The following is a 15,486-nucleotide window of genomic DNA, read 5'->3' as shown; positions in this document are numbered from 1 at the left end:
TCGCACGAATTAAAGCACAGCCATGGTATGGTAATCTTTATCTCTTTGAGCCTCATTCTATCAGAAGGGAAACATGTAGAAGAATTAAGAACAGAAAGCAACTACATCTAAAGGTGGCACACTCACCGATTATATAGGGTATCAAGTACTCTCCATTTCCATCTAGCAGGACTCGGAGGAAATCGGGTGTAGGAACAGCAGGGAAACGTAAAAGTCGCCAAACACAAAGTACAATGATCAAACATGTGTGTGTTCGTGCACGTGTGAACATATGTGCCATGTGGGCTAGTCATATCCTACGCAAGCAGATGAACAATACATTCATCACATAAACAATTGAAAACTGATTGACATATTTGGATTTGACAAATTTAATTAATCATATTTGCACATCAAATGGACTACAGAAATGCCGTGCCTCACCCTCGTAGTAAAATACCGTGAAATTGTCGTTATCTCTGCCTTTCCAATAAACTTTTAGTCTAAAATGCAAAAAATGACCTAAAGATCTATCACACGTGACAATTTCTGGATCCGATTCAATAGGAAGTCCCCTTGCTTAATAGTTGCTTGGTAAAGAGCATTCTTAGCATCAGGGCGATTAGTTTCAAGAACACCTTCAACTTTATCAATCTTACAATGAAGCTTCCCTGCTGCAATAAAGCGTGATAGCTCCCTGGAAGCAAAAAATGTAATGAGTTGCCTTCTATGACATCTAAAAACTAAACAAATAGGGTCTGTGAAATGTATTTACTTACACATCAATGAAATCCTCTGTCACTCCAAAGGCTTTTGCCATGGCTTCAATTGTCACACTCTTGTAAGATTCCAAAAATTGGGAATAAACAACGGTTCTGACCTCCCTCATGTAATATCGGAAGTGTGGATGCAGATAGCGGTCCAACTTAATTTGCTCCGTCAGGCCAGCTGAAACAAATGTCAAAACAAAACAAAACTATTAGCATCGAACTAAACATATAAGAATGAATTAAGTGTCATGACATTGAAGTTCCTATTGTACATTGGATGATTTCCAGACTCTCAAACTATAACACCGCAAAAAATTAGCTTTATAGCATAAAATGACTCCAGTGAAGAGTGAAAACTAAAAAAAAAAACACTAAATTACTGCAATTTGGCAGATTTCAGCTCACCAAATGCTGAGAAAAAAGACTTGTATTGACAATCATATAAGGAGTTCAAAAACTCTGAAAGATAAGGGATTTTGCCAATCACTGTCAAGATCTCTGGAGCATCCACTACCTGTGCATATTAACCTAAGTTAATAATTTATAATATTCAGAGCACTTGCCAAGAAACATAACAACAGAAAAAAGAAAAGGATAAATAGTGTAATGATCACAAGAAAGAATCATCATACCTTTTGCTTTAGGGAAACTCTATCCAATGATATAATGCTGGTCAAAACTGTATAAAATATAAAGGTGTCATAGGGAAAAAGTTCATAGGTGGTAAAGGTTGAAATGGAATCCAAAAACAACTTGGCAGCCTTCTCGAAATTTCGAGTGGACATGCAGTACAGTCCTTCGTACACTTTCAGCCTATTCTTCCTTTCCCAATCACCACCTTCTTCAAACAAGCTGTCGCCATGATGTGAACAGTTAGAAAACCGACTCTAAACAGAAAAATATGGCAGAAGGCATAACTAAAGATGTTTGTAATTCAAAGCATTACTTTTTGGCTTTGTCAATGCTCTTGGAAATGAGATCAAAATCCATGTCAAAGAAACCAAGCTGCAATGTATAAAACACCAAGTCCATTTTCTGGCCAACAGCAACTGTCTTGGTTTCTGTTACCTTGAGATGTTCCAAGGCTTTCTCCTTGTACATAAGAAAGAGCACTATCAAAATTTGATTCCAGTATCATACAGGAAATAAGCAAGTTATAATTGTTATATACCTTGTCCATAATCCGGATGAAAAACAAGGATTTTGCCAAGTGAGCCTCACGAACTTCACTCTCTCCTAAGTTTTCCTCAGCATCAGCAATCCTAAAAAGAGGCATTCACATGTATTATCATGACTGCAAGTATTATTAGACTCGACACTATTGAAATCATAGTTTGCATCCCAAGGAATCACAAAATGGAAAATAAAAGTGCAATACATCTGTCCCAGTCTCAGCATTTTTCATTCTCCTGTTATCATATTTTTTAGTTTTCTGAGAATATATTGATATTTCCTTCTTTTCACTCTAACATGTTGGATTACAAGTGTGAGGTGAAGTCCCACATCGAGTAGAAGTGGAAAGGTTGAGCACCATATAAGTGAGGAGAAGACCCATAAACCTGAGCCTTAAGGTTTTGGGTTAGAGTGTGGTGTCAGGTCTCCTTATGTGATGACTCCTGGTCCACAGGTGTACCCCTCGAATCTCCCCAACATAACAATATTGTTTCCAACCTAGAATAAAAAGAGGAATCTATCCTAAAGCATGTGAATCAGTCAGCCCATGTTTTTGTGATTTTATGGGATACAATGGTCATTCAGCTTTTTCCGTCAAAATAACACAGAAAACACAACAGAATGAACTCTCAAACTAACATGCAAAGCACTAAATCTTTGGAGCCAAACAAATGTGTCTTTATTGATCCCCCTCTTTCTTGAAAGCAATACATAATTCCATATCATCCTAAAATTGTCTCTGAAGTACTTTTCATCAACAATTTATTCTGATTCGACCTTTGTTTTCTTCATTTTCTACTGTTCTTGATTTGGTTGAAATATAAATCTGTTTTATGATGGTTTTTCATTAAATAAGATATTGTTTACTTATCCTTTAGGTCTATGTAACAATGTTTACATTTATTATAAAAAAATGTCTTGCTTAAATACAGTGTCTACTATACCATCTGCAATGCATCATATATATTTTAGGATTTGCTGCCATTGATAGCCATAAGCCACTCACAACATTGGGTATAACATGTATAATATGAAATAACCCAAATATTTAATCATATACTTTCATGCATACAACAAGAACAACAACAACCAAGCCTTTTCCCATTAGGAAGGATCAGCTACATGGATCATATGATGCCATAGATTTATCTCTAATAGTAGTAAATGAGATGATAAACTCATAGACCAGTTACCTCTGAGTCCCTCTCAATGGTTTGACCTATCGTTTCCTTTAGTCTCCCCTCTACTACGATTATTGGACTATCTTCCATTTTCTTCATTCTTTTTTTTCCTAAAATAGGAGCTACTCCCATTGTCTATCTAATGATTGTATTCTTAATCCTATCTTACCTTGAGTACCTAGTACCTTCTCATCCATCATTATACTCCCATTTTCACGACATTAAGCTTACTTTTGAGTTGACTCCTAATTGAACAACACTCAATCCCATATAGCATTGCATGTATTATAGTACAGTGAAATTTTTCTTTAAGCTTGTGAGGTACTTTTCAATGACATACCACATCCAATTGAATTCAACACAAGAATTGCTTTTAGCACCTAATTTCTTAAATTCAATAACCTAGGCGCAAGTGACGGCAAGATGCATAAGAATAAAATAAATTGAACTAAAATACATTTGTATAATTCAAAAAAAAAAAAAAAAATCTCGTGAAAGTCTGTGGGTTAGTCCAAAATCCCGAATCAGGGTTCACAAGCATGGTAGGTAAAGGGGGAGAGAAAGTCACTTTTCGTCGAGGTTGGCGAGCTCATCGTGAATTTTAGCGCGCATAGAGTCCAAGAGGGCACGATCCAAGTCCAACACGGAATCGGCCACTAGGGTTTCATACAAGGGGACCATATCTGAAAAGAAAGGAGAGTGAGAACATGTTTCAGATGAGAAAAACTGACAGGAGACGAGAGAGATAGCGAAAGAGAGTTACCGTTTTGGTTGATGTGAGTGAAAACATCCTCCTTGTAGCGAACCTTGTCAATGTCTTGAACATCGGGTTGTCGAAGAAGGAATAGCTTGTCCCCGAGCACCAACTGTGGCTGCTGGGAACCCTCTTCTCCTTCCATTGCCGCTTTTGTCACGAACTTCCTTTACCTCCTTCCAACAAAATAGCTATTCCTAGTTTATATTTATTATTTGTTTGCAACTACTCGACCATGTATATATACACTCTCTCTTACATGCTTTTTGTCCTCCATGTTAGGCTATTCGCTTTATATTTTAGTTTTTTTTAGTTTAACTGATTAATGTTTTATTTTGTTTTCTTCATGATCTCTTACATTGTTGTTTAATTCTTTTTTATTTCAAAATTTCATGTTTTCTATGATAAGTTTTTAGTTTTTTTGTTACATTTTTATTTACTCTTAAATAATTTTAAATTTATTTTAATATTTTTCATGTGTTATTATATAATTTTTGCATTTTCTATCGCTGAAATAACATAAAAGATTCCAAGGATAAATTTTACAAAAGAATATTTTTATGATTATTTTATAGTTTTTTCATAAAGAAAATTCTCATATATATATATATCAAGAATCATATCTTACATTGTTGGTACTTTTTATTTCAAAATTTCATATTTTCTAGGCTAAGCTTTTAGCCTTTCTTGGTCCTTTTTGTTACATTTTTTATTTACCCTGAACTAATTTTGAATTTATTTTAATATTTTCATGTGTTATTATATAGTTTTTACATTTTCTATTACTGAAATAACATAAAAGACTCAGATGATGATAAAGTTTACAAAAGAATTTTTTTATAATTATTTTATAGTTTTTTCATAAAGAAAGTTCTATCTTTTTTTATTAAGTTTGTATAAAAAGTTCTAACTAGTAGGATATGAAAAATTCATTTGTTGATTATATATCTTAATCTATATTTTTTTATACCTTAATCTTTTCTTAAGTAGTTGACCATATACATATTTACTATACCATGATGTAAAAAGCATTAAAGACTACCCAAGGGGTTAAGAACAATAGAAAAGAAACTTAGTGTTTGGGTCACGGTTAAGAAGCGTCCAAAGGATCATTAAACAACAAAAGTTATAAATTCTTACCCAAGGTGCGTCCCTTATTATTATACACCCAACACTCAAGTAACATATCTGTTTGAAGTGACATTGAGTTAGTACATTTGAAATGAAAATCTTAAATGAGTCTAATAGATAACAAAAATCATGTTAAAACAAAAAAAATTGTTGTTAGTTACCAACTAATATTAATCATTAAAAATACATATTATATGGGTAACACATGAAAAAAGTCTTAATGTTATCAAAACAATAATCTTATTTATTTTTTTATATGTATCCCTTGATTGTTACACAAATAAAATTATGACTAATTTCTAACAATATGCATCTCATCTCATGTATCTATCACTAAGTATATAATAAACCTTATCTTCAAACCTTATTTTTGTATCATTTGAATTTTTTTAATCCCAAAATATATAAAATAAGTTTACTTCATTTAGATTTCATATTGCATGTCATCACTAAAATGTTTTTTTCAACATAAAATATATTGTTAATTATCTTTCATTAATTTATTCATGAAAAATAAATTAATAAATAAATAATATTTTAATGTAGTCAAATTACAATCATATTATTTTATACTTAATTGATAAGTTTAAACTAATAAATAAATTTAAAGTAAATTATTCATGTTTTTAGAATTGTCATTACTTGATTTTAAATCAAATTAACTTATAAAATATAAAAAAGCAAAACTAACACTAAATTGTAACTAGTACATGGAGTAACGTACAACAATCTCGTGCAATACATATTTAATTTATTAATAAAATTATATATGTCAAATTTATTCACTTTAATTTAACCCACGTGTTCTAAACTTTCCCCTAATATTAAGTTTTCTGGGAGTTGAACTTGAATCTCATATGAAACCTTTTGAAACAATTATATGCTGACTGTTGTGTAAATATTCTCATATAATTGATTAATGGTTAAAAAATGAAATATGAAAATAAATATTTTATTAGAGTTTATATGTAATTAATTTTACTTTTATAAAATTATAAAAATATATTTTATAATTACTAATAAAAATATATCAACTATAAAAAATGTCATACCCCTTTTATTATCTACACTTGCATCCTTTCTGTAATACAAATTCTTACTACCAAAGAAAGGAAGTGTGAATTGAGTGAGTAATTTGGTCATGAACAAATTAAAGCAGGCACGATATATCGATATTGATAATTGATATTAATTACTAGTAGTATTAATTAATTATTTTCGACAATTTCGTTGTATCAGGCTACGAGCTAAACACGGATGCCATTTATGAAAATTTTGAAAACGTTATTGCAAACAAACTAGACGTTTGTTAAGAATAGGTCAAATTAGTTTATTGTTTTTATTTAAAACGTCATTTAATTTATTTCCTTTCCTGTTTGGGTTTTTATTATTTTTTAAAATCGGATATTGTATTCTGAAGGTGGAGCTAAAATTGAAAACGAGGCTGTTTCTGGCGGTTGGGAAAACAAGAGGACGTGCTGATTGGTCCAACAAAGCAAACGACAGCGTGTTCTGTTGTTGATGCCGTTTCCCACGTATTCCTGTCTGCCCTAATGTATCGCTCTTCAAATACTTCAATTTTTCTTTCACCCTACGTGTTTCTGTTCCTCGTTAATTCATCGTTGGTCTTTTTCTCTCTCAATCCAAACCTGCGATTCTCACCCCTCCCCAATGGCTTCGGTATTATTCTCCTCTTCTCTCCCACCGTTTTCAATTCTTTGTTTTTTCTATTCATCCACAAATGACAAATAATTCAGGTTTAGAAACTTGTTTGATATATAACACGTTTGTCAAATTGATCATTCATTAGTTGAGTCGAATTTCCTCCTTGGAATGACTAAGGATCCTGATTGCTTGCATCAAAAGTTTTAAATTTATTGTAGGAAATTGCTGACAAATGCGGCTGCTTTGCGGTCATAGAAACCCAAAATTTTGATTTTTGTCGTTAAAACCTTTTTGAAACCTTTGCATCATTTGAAAATTGATAATGTAATGTATTTTTTTATAATTGTGTCCCTATCTTTCAGTTTATGGATTGTGTATTGATTTATTAAATGAGTTAGCACTTGTGGTCAATGAGAGGGATACAGGGAATGAATAGATTGAATTTGGAATCAGAATTAATAACACTTTTCTTTTCTCCTTTGGAAACGGTGCAATTGAAAGTTCTCGTGTATCAACTTGCTCAAGCTTGCTAGTTTAACCCTGTTGTTTCAATTGTTGAAACCAGTACTCAATTATTCTGTTCTGTTATGTATGTGCCCGGCTGTAATTTTTTTTCTTTTGGGCAAAAGGGTGAAGAAATGTTCTTATTTTTTTTAATCCAATTCAATGCAAGAGATCTTATTGCAATTTATACAAATGAGACGATGCATAAACAGATCAGTCGTCAGGTTTAGAGAATATACATTATGATTTAGAATCATAATATGAATTTGCAGCAATGGAAGCATGAATGCCATGGAACATAACATGCTATTAATAAGGACATTAAACTCATCATGTACTAAGTGTTCAACTTTTTCTTCATATGCAGCAGGAGAATGGTCGTCCATTACCTAAATTCGGTGAGTGGGATGTGAACAATCCTGCCTCAGCTGAAGGTTTTACTGTCATATTCAACAAGGCTAGAGATGAGAAGAAGACTAACACGGCAACCCCACGTAGATCTGATCCTGTGTTCAAGAATGAGAATTATAACACTCCTCAATATTCTGGAAAGGTGAACTTAAATAGTCAAAACTAGTGGTTCTTTTCAGTATCTGGGTTTAGACTGTGTTTAATGAGCCTTATTTAATTTCTGAAATGAAATTTAAATGCAGAGAAAGTGGTTTTGCTGCGGCTGAATCTAGAAGAGGGCATGATGGTTTATGACCCTATTTGCTGTGGACCATGATCCCGCTAATCAGGTGGAGCAAGGAATGGTTTATGATCCTATTTGCTGTCTTTCACTTCTTCTTTTTTCCCTTTTTTCTTTCTTTGTTTCGCCTTTGTGTGATTTGCAGGATCGCAACATAATACGTTGTTGTTAGTTGTAAGCAAATTGAAATTTCACACATTGTCTTTTTGCTTAGGTGATCTAAATTAATAACGTTGTTACTGGGTATGAATTGATCACTTGGGCAAAAAGGTAGTGTGGCATGTTGTGTAATAGAAAAATATGTACAAATATATTAAAAAAGAGAGAGAGAGAGAGAAAAAATGTACAAAACGTCCCCTATTATTATTGATGATCTGTCTACTTCTATTCCTTTCTTCTTTCTTTTCTACCTTGGTTCTTACCAATTCAGGGTTTATGGCAATAGTTTTCTCTGTAATACTAATCAATTAAGGATTTTCTTTAATTGATTAGAATTAAGCAAGAAAAATATTTTAAAGGTTAGGTCATAAACATAACACGAATTAGGCTAGTAGGATGTGGATACTAACAGGAATTGAATCTAGCAAAAGAAACCACTACGTTGCTTATAATATGATAAGTCAATGTTCGAATTCTCATTGTAAGGGGATTTTGAATTTAATGTCAGACATTTTCCTCAAACAAAGTTGAGTATGAATATGATAAAGGATACTTGTAGGATGTGGATGTGGGCACTTTCATGGCTTCGATTTTTCTTTTTTTAATCAAACAATACTATAGAAAGTGTTTATCCATTTTAAGGAGTTAGGATTTATTAGTGTATTATCTATTAGCACCGATTTATCAATGTAGGACTTTTTTTATAAGCCAACTATGATCGCTTAGCTTTTACACACTAGAGTTTGAGAACCTTATTTTATGTTTGAAAATGAGTATTTGGAAAAAAAAATAAAATCTTTGCTGGTATCACCAGTTTCTTCATGCACTCCAAATCAAACATGATAAAAATATAAAATTCAAGGCCATAAGTCAAACATGATAACTCACTCATGAATACGTCCCCGAGACTGTCTTCATAAGACACGTGGGAAAAAAGAATAATGGCTTTATAAATTTTGTTAGCAAATGTAAGGTAATTCTTTTTGCAAAAAAAAAAAACTTATCTCCATTTTATTGATTTATCAATTTATTTTTACCCATCAGATGTATTGACCAGTTGCCAATTCTGACATACCAAGGCTCATAACCCCGTTGGCAACTGTAAAACAAAAATATCCACATTGACAACCATTTCAAAACAGTCTAATTATTATCCAACACTGATCCAACTGACAGAAAACAAACCATAAACAAGAGATAATCTACAGATGCAGATGTTACTTGTAATAAATACATAAAAACTGTTTGATATATATTATATGTCAGCTATTCCTTGCAAAGCTTGTGCTGCATTGGACAGGGCTAGGAAAAGTAAAATAAATTTATCATGTTTAAGAAGAAAACAATTTGGGGTGATATGCATCCTCAAAGCAAGAAGATCCTCAGACAAACATGTTTACACAGATTGCTGAATTGTCGCATCAGTTACGCCTGTACTTCCACCTATCCCAGCCACCCCAGCACTAGCTGAGTTTGAGTAGGATTGTTGCTCAAGTCCAGGAATCATCACGGGCTGCAAGTTTATCGGGTGGTCAAACTTACAAGCTGGTCCAAATTTGCAAATTCCATAGCGACTGTAATGTGAGCAGACACTTTGGTCCTGGATTTCATGACAAATAAAATATTAAATAAGAGAAACTAGCTAATCAAGCTTGTAGTCCCATATGGCTAAGCAAACTAAAGGAAATATCTTTCCAAAATCAGAAACTCAATCATCTCTAGGTTTCAATGCCATGTTAAGTTAAACAAAAGAAAATAAATTTCAAGCTGTTAAGAATAATAAAGTCTTACAGGTCTCAAAGGTAGACCCTTGTCACTGAGGTTGCATGGAGGTAATCTTGTAACCCGATTCTTGGGATGGTGAAATTTACAATTAGATTTGAACTTGCAATCCCCAGTTTTTAAGAAGAAGCTGCATTCAGGTTCACCAGGCCTTTCTGGAAACTCATCAACAGGCATCTGCTTTTGATGGTGCATGTAAACATTTGTATCAATTGCTGGGTTGTTCATGACAAATGTAGAAGGTGGATGAATGCTCCTCTCAGGTAAGTAGACAGATGCCTTTAAAAACCACAGATGGGTCACAATTTGATGGGAAAATAATCATTTACAAGAGTTCAACTGGAAGAATAGTTAACTCAAGTAAAGGAACAAGAAAAAACCACTTGGTGTCTTGCATCACATACCAATGAGTCAAATACTGCCCCATAAAAATCAAGGCAGAGAAAAAAAAATAACAAATACTAGGGAGGAAGGTAAGGGAGCTTCAGAATGATCACAAATTCACAACATTATATACCACACATCATATATTTACTTTTAGGGATCCGTAAAAGGTGCAATTTTAAATTCACTCCCCGGCATAAAGCCAAATGTGCATTGCTTAATCTGCATGATTCTTTAAAATGCCTGCTAGTTCAACAAAATGGATCACACACCAGATAAACAAAATTGAGACTCATAATTCCTAAGAACTTTTTTCTTTTTACTTTTAAGTAATTGATTTGGGCATATAACACTCAAACCTCAAATATTCTAATACTCATTTTGCTACAGTTCCAATGTACCTGTAGCAAAACACATAGGACTAATGACAAGTCTGGAATAGTCAACAGGTGACATAATGAAATTATCTCACAATCTAGAAAGTCATTTAAAAAAATGGAAAGCAATGGCAGGACAATATGCAGTTGCAAAAAGAAAAAATGAGGACATGGCATTGCCAATGTATGTGCAGCAACAGAGAGCATTAACATTACAACAACAACAAAGCCTTATCCCACTAGGTGAAGAGAGCATTAACGTTGCATGATAGAAAACTGGAAGACTAAATGTTATCTTGTACTAATTATATAATAAATTGTTCCTTGCCATATATGGTTATTGGCATTGACTCTGTTTACCTGATATCCATTCCAATCAGAACTTTGGGTAGAAACTCCTTGAGTAGGTGAAAGCATCATTGGCACAAAAGGAGATGCTTCATTTAATGTTCTTGGAGAAGACCAGGAGGGTACAGATGTTTGTGATACACCTTGTAATGAAATAGACCCTCCATTACCATACCCTGAAGGAGGATTACCTCCTCCTCCTCCAACAGCTGTAGGATCAGGATGGTTGAACTTGCAGTTTGCTCCAAACTTGCAAGAGCCAGTGCGCATGTAATAGGGGCACTCTCTTTCCCCCTATCATGAAAAATGACCTTATTAAATAACTTGGAAACAACTATTTTAGAAGACTGCAGAAAGAGGAAGAAATTATATATATATATATATATACATATATATATATATATAGAGAGAGAGAGAGAGAGAAAGAGAGGTAAGTAACTAAGGTCTTACCGGACGAATAGGCAGGCCAAGAAAGTTAAGTTCCAAAAGTGGTGCTGGTGCTGTTGAAATTTTTCCTCTTGTGTGGTTATATTTACAAGATTTACCAAATTTACAACCCCCAGACCTTTGATAATACTGCCATAACATCAGGAAAAAGTGTTATGAATAGTGACATATGCTGATTACATGGTTTGGGCAAGAGAAAAAATCATACAAACTTGCTTTCCCCATAAGTTGTTTTGGAGGTCCAATAATTTTTCAACCTAACAATTTATAGTGTAGTTCAAAAGCATTTACTTATAATTTTTTTCATCCATTCATTTTATAATAATTCATATCATTGTCATCATTATCCTTGCTAGGGAAGCATGATATAGCAAAACAGAAAGAACTCAGCCAACAAATTTGCCATGATAAAACCAAACCACCATGACAGAAATTTCACTGCTTTTCCGCTGTCCATATCTAATGTACACTATGTAGATAGCATAGATCAACACATAATGCAAACAAGAGTAATCAAAAGAGACATATATTAATTCTCAGCCACAGGCAACTATTATGGATCAAGAAGTTCCAATATAGAATACATTGAATTTATATTACTTTGCCAAACCCACACTCCATGAGTCTAGAAAAGACAGAATATGACATCACCCAAAATTGAACATAAAGCATATAAATGATCTATGATCTCACTGTTACGGAAGGAAATGAAAAATATAAAATTATATGTTATGTTGAACCACCTTGAATTAACCTTACAGAGGTTTACACACAATCTTCCATGGCAAATCACATAGCTTGAGGAACTTAGTTATATTTTAATGATTATAACATGAACACTAATGCCAACGTGATAATATGCTGAAATAACATGGAACTTAAAATTTACAAAATAATTTGTTTAGAAGAATAATTCTGACAATAACCTTGCATTCTGTCATGCCTGATCTTTCTGTGGTTTCTTCTCTTTCTCCTGCCTTCTCTTTAACAGCCTTAGTTCATCGTAAAAACACAAAGACCAAGAAAAACGTTTTAAGAAGTGAACATTGTATAATATAATTCCAGTCATAAAATGGTCAAGAGAACCTCATTGATATACTCAATCACCACACACCTTATTAAGTCTGAAGAAGTAATACAAGAGACCTCACAAAAATAGGCAAATTTTGAAGTCTTAATAAGTCATTTGGCAATGCTGTAGAGCCAAAAGACCGACCAAAACAGACACAATATAAAAGCAGATAAGCACATTACCAAAGATAGCAATTCCTCCAAAAAATTACAATTCAATATCAAGTACCAGCCATGATGTAACAGTTATTACCAATTACCAGTCCCTCCAATCAAAAGTATAACTTCAGCAAAGGCAAAAATACCCTTCTTCTCAATCCAGCAATTCCACTAATAATACAATGTCACCATACACAAAGGAAATATCAGACCAAAAGACAACCTTTTACACAAGTCAATCATTCTAAAGCTTAACTCTCAACAATGCAATATCAAAACCAAAGCCCGTACGTGGATCACTAAGATAAATCAATCCAACCGACCATATATCTAAACCTATGCATCACTAACAAACATAGCATCTAAAAAAGGCAAAAGAAATACCTGACTTTTCCTCTTAATGGGGTGATTGAACTTGCAATTAAACCCAAACTTGCAATTCCCAGTTTTCATATAAAATGCACAATCCTCAGCTTCAGGCCTCAAAGGGTAGTGGTGAGTTCCACCACTGTTTCTCCCTTCCTTCTTCTCCACTTCATCATCACCATCAACATCACCATCAACATCATCATCACCATCACCATCACCATCACCATCAACATCAACATCAACACCCACTTCCTCATTCCAACTATTGGTCTCCCAACCCTTACTATCTCCATCACCCTTACCAGTTTCTTCATCACAAACTCCTCCACCATCGTTAAAGTCCGAAACTTTCTCCTCACTTTCATCCACATCCTTCAAATCCAACTTGCTCTGAAGCTCCCCGGAGAGTGTCTCTTCCTCCGCCGCATGATTGAGATCTGACGGCTCAGGAGGAGCGGCGGGGGAAGAAGGTCGCCCCAATTGGGGCTCTTCGCCATTGGAAATGGAAAGTGACACAGAATCGGATTCAGAGCCTTCCATTCTCCCTCCACATTTCAAAACCCTAATAAGGGAAAGGTGATTTTTTTGTTCAAGATAAAAGACACGCACGGAGAGAGCAGAGAGAATAGAAAGGGGGAGAAAAAAAGGTTGCGTTTTTATACGAGGGGAATCAGAAACCAGAACCAGTGTGTGTGAGTGTGAACATAAAAAGGGAAAATAAAGTGTGCTACTTTGTGTTGTTGTTGATGTGCTGTGTAGTGTTCTAGAAAGTATATTATTTTGCCTTCTATTTTAGTATTTTATTGCTGTACTTTTCATTCACTAAAAGAAGATTTAATATATCTGCCGCTCCTTGAATTTTTTGGGGAAATTTTTAATTAGATCTTAAATTAAAAATATATATATTTGAGTCTTTGATTTTCTATGATTTTTATAATTAAGTCTTTGGACTAAGTTTTTAGAGGCTTGAAAGAAAAAATAAATCGTGACGGTTTTACTAATTCCAGGAACCCAATTACAAAAGTTATAAAAGATCAAGGCTTAATTATAACTTTTTTAGTTTACGAACATAATTAAAAAAATTCAAATAGTTCAAGAATCTAATGATGCATTAAATCTAATTACAATAGTTCACAAAAAAAACTAATTACATTAAAAATCATATATATCATATATTGTAATTAGTTGACATTGTAAAAAAATTTATACTAATAATTTTTAGATAATTTATTATTAAACACGTGGATTAAGTAAGATGAAATTATAGAATAATTAAACTCTTACAATAATATAAGGATACTTGTGATATATAAAAAAAAAGCTCTTATATGGTTTTTAGAATAATTAAACTATTGTAAAGGTATAAAAATTAAATTTTTATACTCAATTACTGAAAAATTATTTTTATATGACTTTTAAGATAATTATTATAATTTTTTTTTAAAAAAAGATAATCATTATAAAACTTAATAAATTACTTTATATGATAGTTTTTCAAAAAAAAATATTGGTATTCAATCATAAAATGTTATATAATAAATTTGTTGACATTTATAATACTTATTTTAAAAATTGTATAAAAATAATTTTGATTAATTATCAATATAAAACTTCTACATTGATAACATGTCTATTAAACTCTTGTAATAATAAGTCCAAAAGAGTGTAATTTATATGCATTTATATTTTCTAGTGTAAATTTTTTGCATAGGCAATAGCTAGAATTTTATCCTACAGCATATGTAAATTAAATTCTTATACTAATTTTAATTAATTTATTTTTATTATATTTATTATTTCCTCTCTCTCCTAAGTGTTAAATGAACGTTTTTTTCTTATGACCGTGCATCTTGCATACATTCGTTGGTGTAACCATATCATAAGTGGTTGTTAATGCCCATTGTACATCTTTGGACCAAAACGAGCGTTTGTTATAGCTTAAGCCCCAATTTGGAGAAATGCGTTAAGAGGATAACGATGAGTGATATAGTAAAAGAAAAATGAAAATGTTTTTGCTCTCATCCAAAGGGTTTTTGTTCATAAATAATTGGGTGTATGCGCATTGGACTAGACTCTACCAACGTGGAATTTGTATCTTTCTGAATGAAAAATGTGGCAATGTATCATCCTGTGCTACAACATTACTATATGTTCTTTGTTGTTTTTTTTTTTTTTTGTGTGTGTTGAGTCAAATTAAAGTAAATGGTGTATGTAATTTACCATCCAAAGCTAATAAGTCAGGGAAGAATCTTTCAACTTTCATTGCAATTTGTGAATAACAGAAAGGATGTAAGAATCCGTGGGTCGATCGATTTATGCTCTAAATTCAAAAATGGCTTAAACAAGTTGGCCGCTGTTATAAATGTAAACATCCAGCTCATGGTTTTTGCATACTCAGTTTCTTTCTGTTATGCAGTCAAGCATCATTAAATTCTATGATTTTTTTTTTCTTTCAAAACAGTAATATTAATAACTGTAACGATTGTACGTGAGAGCATTCGAATGGTTAAGTGGGGTATTTGTGCATGTCAATATATTTTTT

The 15,486-nt window shown here is 32.8% G+C and overlaps 3 protein-coding genes across 4 annotated transcripts; 1 reads left to right on the top strand and 2 right to left on the bottom strand.

The window, feature by feature from the left end:
• Positions 1-361: 361 nt before the first annotated feature.
• On the bottom strand, positions 362-4,075 carry LOC100789022 (26S proteasome non-ATPase regulatory subunit 6 homolog). The gene is made up of 8 exons (XM_003525576.5): positions 3,867-4,075; positions 3,672-3,786; positions 1,921-2,011; positions 1,696-1,841; positions 1,382-1,601; positions 1,155-1,263; positions 759-927; positions 362-676 (listed from the first exon to the last, which is right to left on the bottom strand). The coding sequence occupies exons 1-8, from the start codon at positions 4,000-4,002 to the stop codon at positions 502-504; spliced, it is 1,161 nt and encodes a 386-aa protein (XP_003525624.1). The 5' UTR covers positions 4,003-4,075; the 3' UTR covers positions 362-501.
• Positions 4,076-6,621: 2,546 nt separating this feature from the next.
• LOC100526954 (RPM1-interacting protein 4-like) lies at positions 6,622-8,256 on the top strand. Its single transcript, NM_001364678.1, is given in 3 exon segments — positions 6,622-6,668; positions 7,525-7,710; positions 7,811-8,256. Coding segments are annotated over 3 exon segments (219 nt in total). The 5' UTR covers positions 6,622-6,659; the 3' UTR covers positions 7,835-8,256.
• Positions 8,257-9,138: 882 nt separating this feature from the next.
• Positions 9,139-13,713, bottom strand: LOC100786894 (zinc finger CCCH domain-containing protein 43). 2 transcript variants are annotated; one of them, XM_003525574.5, is made up of 6 exons: positions 12,960-13,713; positions 12,272-12,337; positions 11,349-11,474; positions 10,911-11,192; positions 9,799-10,068; positions 9,139-9,607 (listed from the first exon to the last, which is right to left on the bottom strand). In XM_003525574.5, exons 1-6 carry the CDS (start codon positions 13,482-13,484, stop codon positions 9,404-9,406), a joined length of 1,473 nt encoding a protein of 490 aa, XP_003525622.1. In that variant the 5' UTR covers positions 13,485-13,713; the 3' UTR covers positions 9,139-9,403. The 2 variants fall into 2 exon arrangements, with proteins under 2 accessions (XP_003525622.1, XP_014630952.1); XM_014775466.3 differs by lacking the exon at positions 12,272-12,337 and having other exon boundaries at positions 12,960-13,691.
• Positions 13,714-15,486: the final 1,773 nt, after the last annotated feature.

This window comes from Glycine max, chromosome 5 (assembly GCF_000004515.6).
Source record: "Glycine max cultivar Williams 82 chromosome 5, Glycine_max_v4.0, whole genome shotgun sequence".
Lineage (NCBI taxonomy): Eukaryota > Viridiplantae > Streptophyta > Magnoliopsida > Fabales > Fabaceae > Glycine > Glycine max.
The sequence above is the reverse complement of the archived record's forward strand: the minus strand, read 5'-3'. Positions and strand labels throughout refer to the sequence as shown.

What these genes read in the sequence shown, in the direction of transcription:
- LOC100789022 (XM_003525576.5), bottom strand. Translation starts at nt 4,002, where the DNA reads ATGGAAGGAGAAGAGGGTTCCCAGCAGCCACAGTTGGTGCTCGGGGAC. An exon ending in CACTCACATCAACCAAAACG is followed by an intron (nt 3,787 to 3,866) that starts GTAACTCTCTTT and finishes CTTTCTTTTCAG; the next exon opens with ATATGGTCCCCTTGTATGAA. An exon ending in ACAGAGGATTTCATTGATGT is followed by an intron (nt 677 to 758) that starts GTAAGTAAATAC and finishes TTTTGCTTCCAG; the next exon opens with GGAGCTATCACGCTTTATTG.
- LOC100786894 (XM_003525574.5), bottom strand. Translation starts at nt 13,484, where the DNA reads ATGGAAGGCTCTGAATCCGATTCTGTGTCACTTTCCATTTCCAATGGC. An exon ending in TTGGCCTGCCTATTCGTCCG is followed by an intron (nt 11,193 to 11,348) that starts GTAAGACCTTAG and finishes TTTTCATGATAG; the next exon opens with GGGGAAAGAGAGTGCCCCTA. An exon ending in CTGATTGGAATGGATATCAG is followed by an intron (nt 10,069 to 10,910) that starts GTAAACAGAGTC and finishes TGGTTTTTAAAG; the next exon opens with GCATCTGTCTACTTACCTGA.